This window comes from Saimiri boliviensis, chromosome 1 (genome assembly GCF_048565385.1).
Source record: "Saimiri boliviensis isolate mSaiBol1 chromosome 1, mSaiBol1.pri, whole genome shotgun sequence".
NCBI lineage: Eukaryota > Metazoa > Chordata > Mammalia > Primates > Cebidae > Saimiri > Saimiri boliviensis.
The window spans coordinates 199,584,202-199,607,392 of record NC_133449.1 but is presented as its reverse complement, the minus strand read 5'-3'; the positions used below and the strand labels follow the sequence as shown (position 1 = coordinate 199,607,392).

The 23,191-nt window shown below is 35.1% G+C and overlaps 1 protein-coding gene across 4 annotated transcripts in view; it reads right to left on the bottom strand.

Moving 5' to 3' along the window:
- Nucleotides 1–23,191, bottom strand: part of TMEM232 (transmembrane protein 232) — a 342,108-nt gene that overhangs the window by 176,142 nt on the left and 142,775 nt on the right. For all 4 annotated transcript variants that reach the window (XM_074382794.1, XM_074382800.1, XM_074382803.1 and 1 more), the window contains one exon: nucleotides 5,668–5,846. In XM_074382794.1, the coding sequence (XP_074238895.1) occupies nucleotides 5,668–5,846 (179 nt within the window). The remainder of the gene's footprint in view (nucleotides 1–5,667; nucleotides 5,847–23,191) is intronic.

Here is a 23,191-nt window from a genome sequence, read left to right as displayed (position 1 = left end):
GGCCTCTGTTCTGTTCCATGGGTCTGTATCTCTGTTTTGGTACCAGTACCATGCTGTTTTGATTACTAGCCTTGTAGTATAGTTTGAAGTCAGGTAGTGTGATGCTTCCTACTTTGATCTTTTTGCTTAGGATTGTCTTGGCTCTGCGGGCTCTCCTTTGGTTTCATATGAAGTTCAGGGTGGTTTGTTCCAGTTCTGTGAAGAGGGTCATAGGTAGCTTGATGGGGATAGCCTTGAATCTATCAATTACTTTGGGCAGCATGGCCATTTTCACAATATTGATTCTTCCTAACCATGAGCATGGAATGTTTTTCCATCTGTTTGTGTTCTCTCTTATTTCCTTGAGCAGTGGTTTGTAATTCTTCTTGAAGAGGTCCTTTGCATCCTTTGTTAGTTGTATTCCTAGGTATTTTATTCTCTTTGTAGCAATTGTGAATGGGAGTTCACTCTTGATTTGGCTCTTTTTCAGTCTGTTATTGGCGTATAGGAATGCTTGTGATTTCTGCACATTGATTTTATATCCTGAGACTTTGCTGAAGTTGCTTATCAATTTAAGGAGATTTTAGGCTGAGCCGATGGGGTCTTCTAAATATATAATCTTGTCATCCTGACACTTTACACTAAAATTAACTCCAGATGGATTAAAGACTTAAACATAAGACCTAAGACCATAAAAACCCTAAATTAAAACCTAGGCAAAACCATTCAAGACATAGGCATAGGCAAGGACTTCATGACTAAAATACCAAAAACATTGGTTACAAAAGCCAAAATGGACAAATGGGATATAATTAAACTCTAGAGCTTCTGTACAGCAAAAGTGAACTGGCAAAGTGAACTGGCAACCAACAGAATGGGAAAAATTTTTGCAATCTAACCATCTGACAAAGGGCTAATATCCAGAATCTACAAAGAACTAAGACAGATTTACAAGAAAACAAAAAACAAAAAACAACCATTCAAAAGTGGGCAAAGGACATGAACAGACACTTTTCAAAAGAAGATATATATGAGGTTAACAAACATATGAAAAAAGTCTCATCAGCACTGGTCATTAGAGAAATGAAAATCAAAACCACATTGAGATACCATCTCACACGAGTTAGAATGGAGATCATTAAAAAATCTGGAGTACCCCTTGGCATACATTTTTCAAAAATAAGAAAACCAAGGCTGAGAAATAACTTGTTCCATGTCTCATCCAAGTCGCATCTGTATAGAGATTGTGTGGGGCTGGAATTTAAACTGAATTATTTTATACTCTGTTCCCAAGTATTTAGCCACTCTAACCTACTGCTTTGGTATGACAAACTCGTTATAAACATTCTCCAGTTATGACCCAACATATATTCAGTTACCTGCTATATAAGAGTGCACAGGTTAGTATGTCGATAACAATGTTACATATTAGCAATACTAATGAATATCTTAAGTCTTGTGCATGATATTCATATGAACAAATCTAGTAGGTCATCTGCAAATTTCTCCAAATCTTTGTTAAAATTTTTATAGCCTTTTCAGTCAATTTTCATCATTTATATTTCTTTGGAAAATCATTTATTGCACTATATTTTCACATATAGTTGTAAATTGGTCCTTTTATAATCATTTTACAATTACTTTTTTATAATCACATTCCCTTTACCCTTCTGAATTTTGTGATTAAAAAAAGTTTTCCTCACTTTTCCATTATATTAGCTAGTCTAAAATAATTTATATGTTGCTTTTATTTTACCTGAGGAAAAATTTTAAGATTGATCAGTTGTATGCTTTTTATAGCCTGCTTTTATTTTTCTAAATGTACTTCCCGCTTAAACTTTTTCTTATTTTTTTTTGCAAACGTTAAAAAAAAGTATTCCCCAGAGCTTACTACTTATGTGCTACTATTGCCATCTTCAAACAACTCTCCTTACCCACCTGCAAATCTTACCACTCTTTCCTTCCCTTACCAGAGGACAGCACACATTGGTCTTTTTGCTCTCTTAACACACCAACTAATTCTCTTAGAGTCTTTGCAGAATACATTTTTGTATGCATAAACTCTTTACCAGAGTATATTTTTATAGGTATTTCCTTCTCATTATTTAGTTTTTGTTTCAAATAATGCCTGATTGGAAACCCATCTCTGACCACTCCTGCTGAAGCATCCACTCCCTACTCTTGCTGATCCTATTCTAATAGCTTTTCCCTATTTTGTTTTCTTCGTAGTTGAGGGAATGTATTCTCTTTCCGGGTCCACAAGAGGGCGTAGTTTCAAGGACAAGAACTTGCCAATGCCCCCCTCCCCTCTCTCCATCTGGGAGACTTAATGGTCTTTGTTTAAATTTTCTTGGGCACGGGAAAATAATCAAAGTCAATAATTCCGGCAGAAGTTTAAAGGAACTCTTTTCATCAGCCAGGGGACATGGAGAAGGTGGGAATTCTTCCCACGTTAAAAGTCCCTGTCTCTCTCATCCAGGCAGATTTCCCCCTCTGGGGTTCCCCTTCCACTCTCTTGGAAGCTGCTTTTCCCCTCCTAGATTCCTTACTTGGGTCCACTTCCACACTCTTGGTGGAAGCTTTCTCTCTCTCTCTCTCATCTTCTCTTTCCTTTTTCTCTTTTTCTGCCTAAATAAATCACTTTTCTGAAAACAAACAAACAAACAAAAAACTCTTTGGGGTCTAATATTTTCTTATGAGTGCACCCAACGTGGTTCCTCTCCCATTCTTGGGTGAGAGACCAAAAGCCTGGAAAAACAACCTCTCAGGGGAGCTGAGCACTCTCCTGCACCCCAAAACCCAGCAACAGCAGTATAGATAGCACTATTTGATATTTTCTCTTAATTCATTAATTTGCAAGTTTATTGTCAGTCTCCTTGATCCAAACTTTAAATTATATTTAAAATAATATTTATCTGCTTGTTTAAAACTGTATTGCCAGCACACAAAACAATGGCTAGTGCTTACAAATAGATTAATTTCTTCCTAATATTTACAGTATGTATTAGCCTATTTTCATACTGTTCTGAAATACCTGAGACTGGGTAATTTATAAAGAAATAGAAGTTTAATGGGCTCACAGTTCCACAAAGCTGCAGAGGCCTCACAATCATGGCAGAAGGCAAAAAAGGAGTAAAGGCACGGCTTACATGTTGCCAGGATAAAAAGCATGTGAAGGGGAACTGGCCTTTATAAAACCATCAGATCTTGTGAAGCTTATTCACTATAACAAGAACAACATAGATAAAAAATACCCATGATTCAATTACCTCCTACTATGTTCCTCCCTGGACATGTGGGGATTATGGTAGATAAAATTCAAGATGAGATTTGGCTGGGGACAGAGCCAAACCATATCATTCCACCCCTGGCCCCTCCAAATCTCATGTCCTCACATTTCAAAACACAATCATACCCTTCCAACAGTCCCGCAAGGTTTTATCTCATTCTAGCATTAACTGAGGCAAGCTACCAATCTTCATGTAACTATGAGACAGCAAACTTTAAAATAGTTTACAACATTGATGGAGTAGATATGGTTTAGGGATTTCACTAATGGCTTTATGTTTCCAAAATAGGTGGCAAAAAATTCGCTTGGTATTTTCTCTTCAGGCAATGAGAATAGGTGGCCACTTGATCTCTACAAGTCCAAAGTCTCATCTAAAACAAGGCAAGTTTCTTCCACCTATGAGCCTATAAAATCAAAAGCAAGTTAGTTACTTCCTAGATACAAGAAGGATACAGGCACTGGGTAAATATACCCATTCCAAATGGGAGAAATTGACCAAAACAAAGGGGCCATAGGCCCCATGCAAGTTTAAAATCTAACAGGACAATCAATAAACCTTGAAGTTCGGAAATTATCTCTTTTGACTCCATGTCTCACATCCAGGTCATGCTGATTCAAGACGTGGGCTCCTACAGTCTTGGGCAGCTGTGCCCCTGTGGCTTTGCAGGGGACATCCCTATTCTTGGCTGCTTTCATGGGCTGGCATTGAATGCAAGCTGTTGGTGGATCTACCATTCTGGGGTCTGGAGGACAGTGACTGTCTTCTCACAGCTCCACTAGGCAATGCCCCAGTGGAAACTCTGTGCCGGGCCTCCAGCCCTACATTTTCCTTTCACACTGCCCGTGTAGAGGCTCTCCATGAGGGTTCTGCCCTTGCAGCAAACTTGAATCTGGACATCAGGCATTTCCATACATCCTCTGAAATCCAGGCAGAGGTTCTCAAACCTCAATTCTTGTTTTCTGCACATGCACAAGACCAACACCATGTGAAAGCTGCCAAGGCTTGGGGCTTGTACACTCTGAAGCCACATCCTGAGCTGTACCTTGGCCTCTTTTACCCATGGCTAGAGTGGCTGGGATCCAGGGCACCAAACAAGTGGGTCCTGCACCTAGCCCATTTTCCCCTCCTAGGCTTCCAAGACTGTGATGGGAGGGGCTGTGGGGAATGTCTCTGATATGCCCTGGAGACATTTTCCCCTTTGTCTTGGTCACTGGCATCTAGCTCCTTGTTACTTATGCAAATTTCTGCTGTAGGCTTAAATTTCTTCCCTCCCAAAATGTGTTTTTCTTATTTACTGCATTGTCAGGCTGCAAATTTTTCAAACTTATGCTTTGATTTCTCTTGAACATTTTGTCACTTAGAAATTTCTTCTACCAGATACCCTAAATTATCCCTCTTAAGTTCAAAGTTCCACTTTCTAGAGCAAGGGCAAAATGCTGCCAGTCTTGTTGCATAGCAAGAGTGACCTTTACTTCAGTTCCCATCAAATTCCTTATCTTCATCTGAGACCACCTCAGCTTGGACTTTATTGTCCATATCACTATCAGCATTTTGATCAAAGCCATTCAACAAGCCTCTAAAAAAATACAGTAGTCAAACAGGTTGAGAAAAGAGGGAAGAATCTTGGAGCCAGTGGCTTTTTACTTTTTACGTTTTTTTACTTTTACCTATTCATTTCCTATCTGTGTTGAAATCACTGAGGTTAGGGCCACCTTTACCCTTTCTCTAGTCCAGTGTCATGATATCAGTGTGTTCAGCCTTCTTCCTGGTATTTCTGCGCACTGAACTAAACAAGGGAGGAACTGCTCAAGTGAAAGAATAGGTCTCTGGATTCCTAACATCATAAAAAGCCCCTTGCCCCTCCTATTTGAACCTTACCCACAGCCTGCCTCTTTTGGCACCCCTTGGTATGAGGTAGTGAAAGTTCCCTTGCACAGCTCTTTCACAGCCCATCCTAATATAGTCCTCAAATTAGAGGATTGTTTATTCTCCTTAAAACTTCCATTACTTTCTAAATGTCTTCACCAAGAAAAGAGAAAAAGAATCATGACTTAATGTTACTTCAATCTAGTGTACCTAACATGTCTATCAGAATTTCCCAGCAAGTTAGAGTTCTATGGTGGAATCACCCTTGCTGAGGCGTACTTTTCCCTAGATGTGTTAAATGAATTTAATTCTTATTCTATTACAGACTTTTGGAGGCCTTTACACTACCATCTAGAGCTCAAGCCTCTTACCTTCCATCAAAAATAGATCAGTGTTAAGTTTTAAAAATATTATCAGCTGTGAGTCGCTAATAACTCACTGAATGTAGAATTTTTTTTTACCGTTGAGACAAATGACAACCATGCTTCCTGATGATAGACGTACATATTTATTGCCCAGTGTTTTACCTTACCTGAGCTATATTGATTGCATTTTGGATTCGTACATCTTCCTCATAATCCTTTGTTTTCTGCAATGTTTGCCATATCATGTTTCTAAGTCCATTCTGTTCTTCATCTCCTTGAAGTTCCCATGACATTTTCACCAGGTTATACACTAAGCCATAGTAACCAGTCCAGACTACTTGATCACCTGTGAAAAAAGAAACAGTCTTTGGAAATATGTCATTGTATTCACCTTGTTAAAGTATGATTGTGTGAAAAAGAAGAAACATATTTTACCATAATTCATAATAGTATTCTAAAGTCTGAAATTCTAAGCTGTGGAAATTTCTGACCCTTCACTGTTTTCCCCCCTTTACATTTAAAAAAAGATAACAGATCATTAAAAAATTTCTAACCACATGAAAAGAAAAACTGTACCTAACAGGTATACTTCATAAATTTAAGAGTTAAACAGGTAAACTGTGAACTACATAAAAAAACAAATTCTTAGAATTCAAGTAAAGAGGAATCTGTTCAAGGAAATATGAAAAAAGACCACCATGGTGAATTTTTATAATGAAGTAGAGAAACAATAAAAACACTTCCTGTTATTAAAAAAATTAAACATTATGAAACATGTTATTTGAATCAAGAAGAAAATGTTTAAATCATGCATAAAGCATACAAAAATTACTGTTATAGGCTGAAAAATTTATTTTAATAATAGGGACATAAGTCAACTGGAATATATGAAAAAGAGTAATAAAAACAGATTTAACAACTCTAGGACACTTCTCTTCTAGAACTTATATAGCAATTAGCAATTCATATACATTATCAAGTTGCACTTTCAAAATACGTATTTTCCTTACAAAAAAGAGAAAGACATTTCTATTTACTCTTTATGGTAATTATTTCTTATCTTGCTATTGTATATTGCTATGCAGCAATAGGAAAAAAGAATTCCAATTTAGGTAGAAGTGGGAGAAATAAATTTAGGGAATAAAACAATACATTTATCAAAGAGGAGATGAACTTAGTCAAAGAGCAACATGAAAACACTGAGTATACGTGAAACAGATAAGAACAAGAGGAAATGGTTCAGAAAGGGAACTGAAAGAGTTTTAAATCCCTTTAAATTCCACACTGCACTTTTCTCCAAAATCCTGGTGATAGTCCATTGACGATTGTTGCCCCTCTTGAATAAAGATAGAAGGACAACCTGAAAAGTCATAATCTTCAACTTTTCCAAATGAATCTAGTTTTCATAATGCAGGCTAATCATAATCATTATTACTATAGCTAGTTACACATGGGGGTACCAACTATGTGGTCCAATTTTGGCTTTCACTACAATCCTGCTATGTAGATGTTATTATACATACTTAGAATAATAAAAGTGAACATATGAATATGAACATATGAATTTGAACTTGCTTAGAGAGCTCCCTGGCATCAGACAGTTGTTGAATGAATGATAGAGCAGGTAAAGGCTGGTCAAATCCTGTCACAGGCAGCACAGTCTCTCTAATTTACACAAGTACTTTTCTTTCCAGTCACAACATTCCATTCCATTCATAGGAAAGAGAGAGTTTCAAAGAGGAGACAGAAGAGAAAGTATGTACATGTTTTACAAGTAGGAGGAGGAAGGCATATGTTCAGTTTCCAATCTGAAGATATCATCTACCTTTTCTATTATTGGAACTTTAGGAGAGAAAGTACTAGCTGGAAGTAGGAAGCTATAGTTAAGCAGCCAATTATTTTTGAAGTGTCACTTTCTCTTCATAGGAACTTTACTAATTAAAATTGAGGCACCACAATATTTGAAATAATATATAATGTAAAACAAGCTTCGTGAATGAATGGCCTTAATATTTTTGCACTGAACATTTGAAATATAATTTTTAAAACGCCCAAGTTTAAGGTTTGGGTTTTTTTTTTTTGAAACCATTCTTTGTGTGAATAGTCTTGACTAAGGAGAGTAAAAGATAATCTGTGTCTTCAAATAATTGGCAACTCTGGGAGACTAGAATACTTTGTAAGAGAAATTAGAGGGTAATTGTTAAATGAAAAGATGATGGTCATTGATAGAACAATCACAAAAGCAAGAGATCAATGAGGGCGAGAAGAGTAAGAAAATGACTGGAGAAAGTATGACTTTACAAGACTTGTCCAATAGGTAAATTTGGGGAAATTGCAGTGAAGATATTGGGGGAATATTTCAAATGGCAGAATATCTGAAAAAAGGTTAGCTCTGAGAATAAATACTATAATAGCTTCCTAGTTCTTTCATCTTCCTGTCTTATTATTTACTGCTTCACTATTACTAATCCATGTTGTGCAAACTGACCTTTCTAAATCTCATTATGTTACTGCTCTACTCACAACTTAGCAAAGGATTGCGATTTGTCCCTATGTAAATTCCAAATCTCATGGCCAGGCAATTACTGTCTGTCTTTCTAACATGACATCTTTTTGGAACACATCTTTCACCACTCCTTTATTTCCATCCTCTTCGAATACACTGCAAACAGACAAAACTACTTGAAGTTCTAGAATAAACATTTCATTTAATCTTCTAGCCCTTGTATAAACTTTTCACATAACCAGAAATTATCCCGTCCAAAAATAACTCCACACTACACCTGGCTTCTATCCATTCTCCTGCATTCTTTCTACTAGGAATCCTTTTCTAAATTCCATGGCTAGCTAGGTGCCCTTGAACCTACTATATTGCAATGCATTGTATCATATTGTAATTGCATATCTCCCCTATGGATTCTAAACTACTGGAGAACAGAGAATATCTTTTATTCAGTCAGATATTCCTAGCATTTAGCAAAGTGCCTACAACATAGTAGATCTAATTTATAAAAATCTGTTTATTAAATTAGAGAAGTAGGTGGGGAGAACGACTAAGTCCATTTGCCCAGAACTGAAGGGTTTCTTGGAACACAAACTTTCAAGGATAAAACTGTGGAAGTCCAGAGCAAATTGACATTTAGATCAAGACTAGAGCCCCAAGCAGTGAGGTAGTTATACAAAGACAGAGGGGAAGAGATAATAGTAAGGATCTCAAATGAAGCTGAGGTGGAGAGTTTATACTAAAAATAAATACGAGGCCAGGCATGGTGGCTCACATTTGCAATCCCAGCACTTTGAGAGGCTGAGGCAGGAAGATTGTTTGAAGCCAGGAAATCAAGATTGGGCCAGGCAAAATACCGAGACCCTACTCTATAATTATTTTTTTAATTAGCTGGGCATGGTGGTGCACATATGTAGTCCCAGGTACTCAGGAGGCTGTGTTGGGAAGATCACTTCAGCCACAGAGTTTGAAGCTGTAGTGAGCTATGGTTAAAAGAAAAAAAAAAAAATAGAAAAAGTACTAAAGCTAGCTAAAGATAAATGGGATCAGGTTAAATGATAGATGTTTGAGGAAGGGAGTAATGTTATGTCTGCTCAATGCAATGTGATGTTTATTCAAGTAATAAACTGGGAAAGCAACATAGGACTTTTATGAGGTAATCTGGGTCTTTATTGCAATGGGCAACAAAAGATCGGCAAGGAAGGCACACAAACCTAAGACACTGTGGAGAAGATCTAGTTGGACCTCTTTGCTATGGGAAAAGGGGCAAAAATAAAGGGGAAAACAGAAGTCTATTTTTAAGCTCAGGAGACTGAAACAATAATAAAACTGCTTGAAGAAATAAGAAGACTGTGTAGAAGAGTCAGTTTTAAGAAAAAGAAAATAAATATTATTTGGAAAATATGGTGTGAGAGGGGGTAATTTAATTTTCAATGTCTTGTAGTTTTGTTGTAAAAATATGGCTAGAATGCAAGTAAAATAGCAAGAGTGAGATTGTTGATTTGTAGGTCATTAGCTTGAAGTCAATATAGGTAAGGGAACACATTATTTTTTAAGTTAACAATTCTTCATTATGATCCTCAGAGAAAAAAATAAGTTTTTGAAAAATACTGCAAATAAAACATACAGTGAATTTTAACTAATATCTAAATTTACTTACAGACTCTAAACAATGACAGAAATGATTGACAAAAATATATACAAACCACCTTCCTCTATATATTTTAAATTAGTACTTAGTGAGGGTCAATATTTTATAAAACTACAATAGTTGAATTATCAAAATGAGTATAGTTTGCTTTTAGAATCCGCAAGACCAATGATAAACCATAAAATATATTCTGACAATTATGTTCTAGAAAGTCACAATTCCTTTTAAATTCCATTTATATTTTTAAAAGTGAGCTCTTTACCTGTTGATCTAAACTCCACTGAAGTACTGCTGATGAATAATATTTGCAGGGAGAATTTATTACATACAATTGACTGGCTGTTAATGAAGGAAAAAAAAAACCTTATAAAGACAGATGGTATGTGTTACAACTGTCATAAAAAGTAGACCACATTCTAATTTGCACATCCAGACATTTGCTGAGAAGCATGCCTGCTATGAAATTTTTCAGCAAGGGACCAAGCTGTAGCATAAGGCACTCTTCTGTTCTGCTTTGAGTGACCCTGTGGCAGCTATCAAAGATGTCACTTTAAATATACTGAGAGAATATGTATCTGTGTCTGCAGCTAAGCAGACAGTATCCCAGGATATATAAAAGCCAAACCAAAACAAGTTCTTAATAAATTCAAAAATTTTTATTAAGGAACCACCACTGCACTTGAAAAAAATAAATATTAACACCTCTCTTTGTAGCAGTAATTCCTTATTCCAGTGTTTGAACTCTTTAGTAGCCTTTAATTGCCACTGAAGATATTTAGATTTCATGTATTTAGTGAAAGTGAAATATGAAGATTTCTACTTATATGAATGAGTGTGAGTATAGCCTTCACAATTTTGTCAAATGTAACATGACACTACAAAATCAAATGTGCCACTCAAAGGTAATTCAAATATAGAATGTGGTTCAGAACACCGATGTTATGCAATGCCATGTAGAGTTGAAGGAAACCAGATCAACACCAAGAAACTAATGATTGGACAAGAACCAGTCAGCCAGCCATGCTTTTAACTACTGTTTTCTGAGTGAATGCTGGATGCCAGCCACTGTTCTCCATACTAAAGAAAAACACAAACTGCTTCCTTAGGTATACTTAATTCTAATGGACAGAGACAGATATAAAGAAAGTAAACAAAACAGTATCATTTGATGATGAATGTTATGAGAATAATAGAAGATGGTAATATGACCAACAATGACTAGAAGAAGAAAACTACCATAGATAGAATGAGAGGAAAACTTCTATGAGGAGGTGACATTCAAGCTAAGATCTAGTTGATGAAAAAGAGTTAATCATTGAAGGAACAAAGGAAAAGTGTTTCCAAGAGTAGAGGATCAAAAATGCAAAGCCTTTGAACCTAGAATAGCTTGAAAGTTTAGAGAAACAGGAGAAAGGACAGAATGAATGTGTTACAAGACACCTGAGGATCATGGGACAAGACTATTTCAGGTAAGTGCGACCTTTACACAGGTTCACTCTGAATGATCACAGCCAATTTGTGGGCCATGGAAAAGAGTTTCGATTTTATTCTTAGTATAATAAAAAATTATGGCATTTTTTTACTAATTCAAAATCATAAGTTGCTTAATAAATATTAGTCAACTCATTCCTCTCTCAATAGAATACCAGTAAAGAGTACATTTTTGCCATATACAATTCATCACCTATAGGCTTCATGTTACACATTAACTCTCCAGACTTGTTCATTCGCTCTCTAGACTTGTTCATTCTACATGTCTGCTACTTTGTATGACATCCTTTTAAATAAGAAAAGGAACTGTCACATTTTATCGTTTTGGCTTCTTGGTAGAAAATGGACTTTATGGAATATAAGAGGGAAACAGGAAGACATTTAACTTTTTGAAGTAATCTAGAAGCAAAGTGATGGTAGGCTGGACTTGGGAAAGGTGCGCTAAAGAATTAACCATGCTCAAAGAGACAGGTGGCCTTTGTCCTTGGCTCTAGGTGGTAATCTCTTAGGCCTTGGAATGTCCTGCCTAATAAAAATAACATTATTTACCTGGGGTCTTTGGGCTATGTCAAATAGTCCATGCCATAAAATTTGATTCATGGTGGAATGGCTTGGGCCATGTTGTATCAGCTTGAACACTGATGGGGCCAGATACTAGACACAGCCATGCTGCAGGCAGTTAACCAAGTGTATGTGACCAAGGCCCAATAAAAATTGTAAATTCCAAAGCTAGGGTGAGCTTCCATAGTTTACCATACTCTATGTATATTGTCACACATCATTGCTGGAAGTAAGTGCTCTTCACACAACTCCTCTGGGAGAGGACAATGGGAAGCTCTGCACTTGAGTCTCTCCTGGACTCTGCTCTATGCATCACTTCCTTTGGCTGATTTTAATTTGTATCCTTTCACACAACCATGAATAAAATGACTTAAACCATAACCATGAGTAAAATGATTTTGCTGATTTCTGTGATTCCTTCTAGCAAATTATCAGACACGAGGGCTATTTTAGGGATCTCCAGACTTGCAGTTGGTGTTAGAAGGTAGGGTGGTTCTGGAGACTCCCAAACTTGCAGTTGGTGTCAAAAGAGAGGGTAGTCATAAGGACTCTTGAACTTCAGAGGAGATAACAATAGAGTGGAAAAATTAAGAATATACTTTTGGATAGTAGGATACAAAGAATTCTAGGACACTGTTTTCAGAACGTTGTTATACTACAGTAGTACTAGTAATGACAATGATGATATATTGATCATCCTATACGTACATGATATATATATTAGTGAAATTGTTATTTGTTATTTTTCGTATATCATAAGATTTGATCATTACATATTGTAAACAAATATTAAACAGAATAAACTGAAGAGAAGTGAGGTATTATATGCCCATATTTTGTTGCCAGTAATATGGAAAACCAAAATTTCAAAGTCAGCAGATTCTTTTATTAGAATGTGGTAGCTGATTGAAGCACAATAGCAAGTAGAATGCCCAAACGTAGATCAATAATGAAGACACCGAGTAGAACTTACCTTACTTAAAATTTCATAATATTTTCTAATTTTCAATTATGAAAATGTATTAATTAAAAATAATTATTGTGGCCAAGATGGCCAACTAGAAGCAACTAAGGTGTGTGGCTCCTGTGGAGAGAAATGGAAGGGATGAGTAAATACAGCATCTTCAAGTGAAATATTCAGGTACTACCCTTGGGACTAATCAAGAAAACAACTCAACCCATGGAGAATGAAGAAAAGCAAGGCAGAATGACGAACAACCCAGGAGTAACATGGAGCCAAACAAACCTTCCCTCACTCAGAGAAGAAGTGAGCGCATGTGTGATCCCGGGAAACCATGCTTCCTCCCACAAATCTCTGTAACCCTTGGGTCAGGAGATCTGCTCATGAATCCACTCCACCAGGGCCTTCCGTCTGACACACAGGGTTATGTGGAGTCTCAGCAGAGCAGCTGCTCAGGCATATGAGGAGACCTGGGAACCTTAGATACTCTAACTTTCTGGGCTTCCTGGCAAAATAACTGCAATTCCAGCAAAGTAGGAGGTTAGGCTCCTGTATATACCCTTGGGAAAGAGGCTGAATCCAGGGGTCCAAGGAGTGATGGTCTTCAGACCTCACTGCCACAGCACCTTGCAGGCCATCCAAATAGTAAGAAAGGAAGTCAAACTATCTCTGTTTGCAGATGGCATAATACTACTTTGAGAAAACCACATAGTCTCAGTTCAAAAGCTTCTTAACTTGATAAACAAATTCAGCAAAGTATGAGGATATAAAATTAATGTGCAAAAATTGTTAGCATTCCTATACAACAAAAACAGTCAAGCCTATTCACATGTGCCACAAAAAGAATGAAATATCAAGAAATGCAGCTAACTATTGTAGTAAAAGATCTCTGCAAGGAGAACTAGAAACTACTGCTCAAAGAAATCAGTGATAGAAACAAATGAAAAAACATTTCATGCTCATGGATAGGAAGAATCAATACTATTAAAATGTCCATACTGCCTAAAGCAATTTACAGATTCAGTGCTATTCCTATTAAACTCCCACTGACATTCTTCATAGGACTGGAAAACACTAAAAATCCATATGGAACAACAACAAAAAAAGCCTGAATAGCCAAGGCAATCTTAAGCAAAAAGAACAAAGCTGGAGGCATCACCCTACCCAAATTCAAACTATACTACAGGTCTACATTATCCAAAACAGCATAATACTGATACAAAAACACATACACAGACAAATGGAACAGAACAGAGAACCCAGAAGTAAGACCACACACCTACAAATATCTTATCTTCAGTAAACCTAACAAAAACAGGCATTGGGGAAAGGATTCCCTATTCAATAAAGGGTGCTGGGATAACTGACTAGCCATATACAGGAGACTGAAACTGGACCCCTTCCTTACACCATATACAAAAATTAAATCAGTATCAATTAAAAACTTAACTGTAAGACCCAAAACTATAAAAATACTGGGAAACAACCTAGGCAGTACCATCCAGGACACAGACAAGCAAATATGTCATGAGGAAGACGCCAAAAGCATTGCAACAAAAGCAAAAATTGACCAATGGAATATAACTAAACCAAAGGACTTCTGCACAGCAAAAGAAACCAGCAACAGAGTAAACAGACAACCTAGGGGATAAGAGAAAATTTTTGTAAATTATGTACAACGGTCCAACATGCAGCATCTATAAGAAAATTAAACAAATTTACAAGAAAAAACAATCTCACAAAAAGTAGGCAAAGGACATGAACAGACACTTCTCAAAAGAAGATATACATGTGGCCAACAATCATATTTTTAAAAAGCTCAACATACTGATCATTAGAAAAATGCAAATAAAAACCACAATGAGATACCATCTCACACCAGTCAGAATGGTGATTGTTAAAAAGTCAAAAAAATAACAGATGCTGGCGAGGTTGTGGAGGAAAAGGAATTCTTATACACTGTTGGTGAGAGAGAAATTAGTTCAGCTATTGAGGAAGACAGACAGTGTGACAATTCCTCAAAGACCTAAGGGCAGAAATAGCATTCTACCCAGCAATCTCATTTCTGGGTATACACTCAAAGGAATATAAATCATTTTATTATGAAGATACATGTGTGTGAATAAAGAAAATGTGGTACGTATAGGCCACAGAATACTATGCAGCCATAAAAAATAATGAGATCTTATCTTTTGCAGGGACATGGGTGGAGCTTGAGGCCATTATTCTTAGCAAACTAATGCAAGAACAGAAAACCAAATATTTCATGTTCTTACTTATATGTGTGAGCTAAATGATGTGAATACATGGAGACATAGAGGGGAACAACATACACTGGGACCTTTTTGGAGGCTGAAGGGTGGGAGGAGGGAGAAGATCAGGAAACATAACTAATGGGTACTAGCTTAATACTTGGGTGATAAAATAATCTGCACAACAAATCCCCATTACACAAGTTTACCTATGTAACAAATCTGCACTTGTATCTCTGAACTTAAAATAGAAGTTAAAAAATTAAAATTAAAAATTAAAAGAAATTTTAAAAACATATACAAATAATTAATGCCTGGAATTCTAACTGGAAACCAAAGTTAAAAATAGTTTATGTTTTTTTCAATAATCATTGCGATTCTAATAAATAAACTAGAAGAATATCAGACTTCTGACTTTCGGTTTTATTTTAAATTTCACTAAGCTTAATTTATACCACCAAGAGATATGGAATAGTTAATAATAGGTAGGTAATTCTCACAGATTTCTGTATTCCTGGGGCAACAAAGAAACAAAGAAGAAAATAACAAAAATGTTCTTGGAAATAATAAAATAGAATACTTTACCTTTATAAGCACATTATGTTACATGTGAAAAATTTTTCAAACCCATAATCTTGAAGAAACCAAGATTATGACAGATATAACAGGTTGACTAAATAATCTAAAACTGAGTTGTGACTCATCCAAAATTGTTGACACTAGATCTAGTCCAGTGAAAATTTCTTCACCTACACCTGCCTTTCTTGAAACTGTTTTGGTATTATTTCTCCTACTCTTTTTACCTTGTCTCCTGCTTCATCCCATTTGAGGACTTTTATTAATTCTTCTAATCAGTGATTACCAATTAAAAGGGATATCTTTAAAAAGTGAAAAAACTCTGGTGACATCAGCAAGATGGCAGAATAGAAAACACTGCACTCTCCTTTCTTTCATGGAAACATCAATTAAACAGGAACAAATGGATCAATTCCCATTGTAAAAAATCCGAAAACTAGTAGAAGGGCTTAGATTTAGTGTGTAAATCTAGCCACACCAAAACCAGTAGTAAAGGCAGAAAAACCTTTGTGTCATAACCCCTACCACTTGCACAGTGCTCTACAATTTAAAAAAACATAATTGGCTGGAAACTTCCCAAATCTAGGAAGGAAAATGTACATCCAGATACAGGAGGCCCAAAAGATCCTAAACAAAATTAACCCAAAACACTGAGACACATTATATTCAAGATATCAAAAGTAAAGGAGATAATTTTGAAAGCATTAAGAGAAAAACAACTTGTCATGTACAAGGGGATGATTGTAAGACTATCAGAAGACTTTTTTAAGCAGGAGTCTTGCCTGCCAGAAGGAAGAAAGATGATATATTCAAAGGGATGAAAGAAAAAAATCTGCCAGAAAGAGTATATCTGGAAAATTGTTTAAAAATAAAAGGGAAATACTTTCTCATACAAGCAAAAGTTGAGGGATTATGTTATGATTAGAACTGTCTTACAATAAATGCTAAAGGGAGTTCTTCAACTTGAAGAAAAGGATGCTAAACCACAAGATGATAGCATAAGAAAATATAAAAATTGGCAAAGGTAAATATATAGACAAATACATAATACTATATTAGTGTAACAATGGTAAGTAAATCAATTTAAAAATCTGTTTATGTATACATAATGCAAATAGATGTTAATTGTGACATCATAAGCATAAAATATTTATTAGAGCTTTGAGAAGTGTACAGCTTTTGTATAAGATTGACGTTGTTTTCAACATAAACTAGATTGTTGTATTTTAGATAAGACCCATATTAATCTCAAAGAAAATACCTATAGAAGTTACACAAAATAAAAAGAAAAAGGATCAAGGCATGCCAATACCAAACACACATACATACACAGACATAAAAGAAGGTAGAGCAGGAAAAGAGAGATAAACATAAAACAAGTAATAAAATGGTAATAATAAGTCCTTTCCTATCAATAATTAATTTAAATGTAGATGAATTAAACTTCCCAATTAAAATATATAAAGTGGCTAAGTGAATTAAAAAATAGGACCCAAACATAAGGTATGTATAAGGGGATCACTTTATATTTAGAGATACATATAGGCTGAAAGTAAGCATGGAAAAGATATTCCTTGCAAATAATAATGAAAAGAAGCAAGAGTGGCTATACTTACATAGAAAAAAAATAGACTTTAAGTCAAAAAACTGTCACAAGAGACTAAGAAAGATATTACATAATATAAAAGGATTAATCCACTAGAAAGATATAATAAGTATAAATATATATACAACCAAGATCAGAGTACCTTAATACAGCCATGTGCCACATAACAATATTTCAGTCAACAACAGACTGCATATATGAGAACTGTCCCGTAAGATTGTAATAAATAGAGCTGAAAATTCTATATTAACTAGTGATATCATAGCTGTTGTAATGTTGTAGTGCAATGCACTACCTTTTCTATGTTTAGATACACAAACAGCATTGTGTTGCAATTGCCTATAGTATTTAGTACATTAACATGTTGTACATGTTTATAACCTAGGAGCAATAGGCTATATCGTGTAGCCTTGGTGTTTAGTAGGCTATACCATCTAGGTGTGTGTAAGTATACCCTATTATACATGCATAATGATGAAATTGCTGAATGATGCATTTTTAAGAACATATTCTTATTCTTAAACAATGCATAATTATATAGGAGGTAAACACTGACAGAACTAAAGGAAGAAATACAGCAATACAATCATAGTAGGAAATTTCAATAATAACCATACAGAAAATTAATAAGGAAACAGCCAACTTGCGTAATACTGAAGACTAAATAGACCTAAAAGACATATACAGATTACATAACACCAAACAAGAGAATTTTTTTTCAAGTACACATAAAAATTTCTCCAGAACAGATCACTTACTAGGTCACAAAGAAAGTCTTAGCAAATTCAAGAAGATTGAAATTACACAAAATATTTTTCAACCACAGTGGCATGAAACTACCAACTGAGAGCAGATGAGAGCCAAATCAAGAATGCAATCCCATTTACAATAACCACAAAGAAATAAAACAACTAGGAATAGATCTAACCAAGGAGGTGAAAGATCACTATAAGGAGAAACATAAAACACTGCTGAAGGAAATCAGAGATGATACAAACAAATGGAAAAACATTCTATGCTCAAAGATATAAGAACAAATATCATAAAATGACTATACTGCCCAAAGCAATATAGAGTCAATACTATTCTTATCAAACTACCAATGTTATTTTTTATAGAAATAAAAAAACACTATGCTAAAATTCATATGAAATTGAAAAATAGCCCAAATTGCCAAAGCAATCCTAAGCAAAAACAACAAAGCCAGAGGCATTACATTATTCAACTTCAAGCTATACAACAAGGCTACAGTAGCTAAAACAGCATGGTACTAGTACAAAAACAGACACATAGATCAATGGAACAGAATAGAGAACCCAGAAATAAAGCCACATACTTACAACCATCTAATCTTTGACAAAATCAGCAATAGCAAGAAGTGGGGAAAGTACTCCCTATTCAATAAGTGGTGCTGGGATAACTCACTAGCTATAGACAGAAGATTGAAACTGGGACCCCTTCCTTAAACTATACACAAAAATTAACTCAGACTTAATTAGAGACTTAAATATGAGACCCAAAACTATAAAAATCCTGAAATAAAACTTAAGAAATACCATTCTGGACATAGGCTCTGAGAAATAATTCATGATGAAGACACCTATAGCAATAGGAGCAAAAACAAAAATTGACAAGTGGGAACTAATGAAATTAAAGAGCTTCTGCACAGTCAAAAGAACCATCAACAGATCAGACAACCTACAAAATGAGAGAAAATTTTTGCAAATTATGCATCCTACAAAGGTCTAATGTCAGAATCTATACAGAACTTAAACAAATTAACAAGAAAAAAACAAACAACTCCATTAAAAAATAAGCAAGAACATGAATAGACACTTCTCAAAAGATGTACCTGCATCCAGAAACCATCTAAAAAATGCCCAACATCTCTAATCATTAGAGAAATGTAAATTAAAATCATAATGAGATACCATCTCACACCAGTCAGATTGACTATTATTTAAAACTCAAAAATTAACAGATTCTGGCAAAAGGTGCAGAGAAAAGGGAATGCTTATACACCACCATTGGTGGGAAGGTAAATTAGTTCAGCCACAGTGGAAAGCAGTTTGGAGATTTCTCAAAGTTCTTAAAACAGAACTATGATCAACTTAGCAATCTCATTCCTGTGTATATACCCAAAAGAAAATAAATTATTCTAACAAAAAGACAACATGCACTTGTACATTCACTGTAGCACTATTCATAAAAGCAAAGACATAGAATCAACCTAGATGTCCATCAGTAGTAAACTGGACAAAGAGAATGTGGTACATAGACACCATGGCATACTACATAGCCATAGAAAAGAACAAAATCATATCCTTTACAGTAACATGGACACAACTGCAGACCATTATTCTAAGCAAATCAATTCAGGAACAGAAAACCGAATATCACATGTTCTCACTGATAAGGGGGAGCTAAACATGGAGTACGCATGGATGTAAATATGGAAATAAGAGACACTGCGACTACTAGAGGTGGAAACAAGAGGAACAGGCAGTGGCTGAAATACTAATTATTGGGTACTATGCTCACTAACCTGTAGCTCACTGCCTGGACCAGAAACAAGGCAAGGTTGTCTATTCTGGTGATGTCTGTTTAACATAGAGTACTGAAAGTACTAGCCAGAGCAATTAGGCAAGATAACTAAAAGGCATCCAAAAAAGACAGGAAGAAGTAAAGGTATCTCTGTTTGCAGTTGACAAAATCTTATATAAAGAAAATCCTAAAGACTCCACAAAAACAAGTGTGTTAAAACTAATAAACTAATTTAGTATTGTGGTACAAAATCAACATACAAAAATTATTTGTTTCTATACACTATTAACAAGCTCTACAAAAAGGAAATTAGGAACACATCACATTTATGATAGCAACAAAAAAATAAAATACTTAGGAATAAATCTAACCAAATAAGTTAGACTTCTGCATTAAAAGCCACAAAACATTGATTTAAAAAATTAAATGAGACATAAATAAATAAAAAGACATTCTTTGTTCCTAGATTCAAATATTTAATATTTTTAAATGTTTACACTATCTAACATAACCTACAGATTCAATGCCCTCCCCATCAAAATCCCAATGGCATTTTAGACAGAAATAGGAAAAAACAAAACAAAACAAAACAAAAACCTCAAAAATTCAATGGGCTAAAAAGATCCCAACTAGCGATAACAATCTTGAAAAAGAACAAACCCAAAGGCATCACATTTGCTGATTTCAAAGTATATTTCAAGACTATACAAATTAAAATGGTATGGTACTAGCCTAAAGACTGATACATAGCCCAATGGAACAGAATAGAGATCCCAGAAATAAATCCACACATACACAGCCTACTGATACTCTACATGAGTGCCATGAATATATAATGAGAAAAGGATAGTCTCTTCAACAAATGGTGTTGGGAAAACTGGATATTCACATGTAAATAATAAAATTAGACCTTTATGCTGCACACAAAAATCAACTCAAAATTAGTAAGAGATGAACAGAAGACCTGAAACTAAAACTCTAGAAGAAAATATGGGGGAAAACCTCTTAAAATTGGTTTTAGCAATGATTTTATGGAAATAACACCAGAAGCACAGGCAAAAAAAAAACAAAAATAAGTTCAAGTGGAACTACATCAAACAAAAAGCTTCTGCACAGCAAAAGAAAAAAACAACAGAGTAAAAGGACATCTTACAGAATGGGGAAATACATTTAGAGACATCTATATAATGAGACATTAATCTTTAAAATAATAAGAAACTCTTAAAACTCAATAGTAAAATGAAACTAGCAACTGGATTACAAAATGGATGAAGGACTTAAATAGACATTTCTCCAAAGAAGACATGCAAATAGCCTAGTGGTATATGAAAATAAGCTCAGTGTCACTAATTATCAAGGAAATACAAATCAAAGGAATAATTAAATATCACTTCACAACTGTTAGGATATCTATTATAAAAAGAAAAAGTATCGGCAAGGTTGTGAGGAAATTGGAATCCCTGCAGTATGCTATTGGTAGGATTGCAAAGTGGTATAGCTGCTACAGAAAACAGTATACAATTTCCCTAAAAATTAAAAATGGAATGGCTGTATGGCCGTATGATCTAGCAATTCCACTTCTGGATAGTGATCCAAAGAAATTAAAATCAGGATATCAAAGAGATATAAGCATTCTCATGTTTATTGCAGCATTGTTTATACAGCCAAAATATGGAAAGAACCTAAATGTCTATTGACAGATGAATGGATAAGGAACATGTCATATATATATATATATATATATATATATATATATATATGACATTTATATGTATATGACTATATATATATTTCTCTCTCTCTATATATATATATATATGTGTCACATATATAGAGAAATATATTCACACCTAAAAAAAGAAGAACATTCTGCAATACACAACAACATGGGAGAACCCTGAAAACATTATGCTAAGTGAATTAAGCCAATCACAGAAGAGTAAATACTACATAATTCCACTAAATGAATTATCTAAAATAGTTACACTGCCAGAGGCAAAGAATAGAATGGTAGTTATGAGGGACTGGGTGGAGGGAATAAGGGAATTGCTAACCAGTGGGTATAAAATTTCAGTAATATAAAATGAATAAGTTCTAGAGATCTGGTGTTAAACATGTGTCTCTAAATGCAAGATTAATGTGTTTGATTAAATTAATAATTTCTCTGTCTATGAACATATCATCATGTTACTATTAATGGATGGGAGGAGTGAAGAGTAAAGAGACACTATAATTTTGGTATTCATTTCTGGACCATATTAAATGACAGAAAAAAAATCATTCTGAAGCATGCTGAAGGATCTTTGTATAATTCTTACTGGTACATCAAAAAAATTTTAAGCACTTAGTGTGTTATTTTCATTAGTGAATATATATCACCATAATAATTTAGTAGGAAGCCTAAATCTATCTTATTTTTTTCTTTTCTGCTACATTATAAAGATTAATTTTAAAAATGACATTTTGGAATGCACTTTAGCACCATAAATACTTTGGAAACACTGCATTATTTCTACTTCATGCGTCTTTTTCCTCTCTGTTCAGCAGGTGGACTTTAGACCATTGGATCTGAACTAAATACTTTGTATTGTTTATGCTTCAAATATGTGAGGCGTATTCCCGTAAGATTCTCAGCTCCTTCATCTTAAGTAGGTGAAGAACTTTATGTGGTAAAAGGCTTTGGACTGAAAGTCCCAATATGTTTCTTCTAGCCCATCCCAACAAAAGGAACAGTTACCAACCAAACAAGGGAATAAAAAGAATGGAAAATAATAGGAAACTTTTAGTTTGAACATGTACAGGGCTAGATTAAAATTATTTAGTAGGAATGATAGCAAATCTTGAGAAGAATAGCAATGTTTTCCCTTTATCTCGGTTATTTGGAGTTTTAAGAAAATGATCAAGTAAATTTAGACGGTGAAGTCTCACCTCTACAGTTAGTAACTGTTTTCCACAGGCCCCATAGATTAAGCTTTGATTGTGGAAGCAATGTTGACAGGGTAGAAATTTGTCAGATTTTCACAATGTTTGTTGGGTACAAAGCACTTTTAGATTTCAAAATACAGGTCCTATTCAAGATTTGGAAAATGGAGTTAAAGTGAGCAATCTTAGAATATTTGGCCACAGAGATTCTTCTTCCTTCACCTTAAAATTTCCAGCTTTTCTTTTCACAACATTCTATACTGAAACTCTTCTCTGCCCTCACTATAATTCCACGGGCTCTGGGTGACAGCTCAGCCCAAGGCTGCAGGAAGTGGAAGGGAGGAAAGAGTGCCTGCAGCTCCCTGCTGTCTCTGGAGTCCCTGGCTTAGGGCTATTTTCCTGAGATGTCCAGTTCCAGACCCTTCTCACCCTTACCTTGAAGTATTAATGCAAACAAGGAAGAGGAAAGCATACTGCTACAACCTAGAGATCTGACGAACTCATCCCAAACTAGTCACTGTATACATTTTCTCAGAGAAGTTTGCAGGTTTGGAAAGAATATGTTAGATTTTCTGAACTACTGACTTATAGGTCAACTTGTGGCACATAGCTTAATCACAGGAA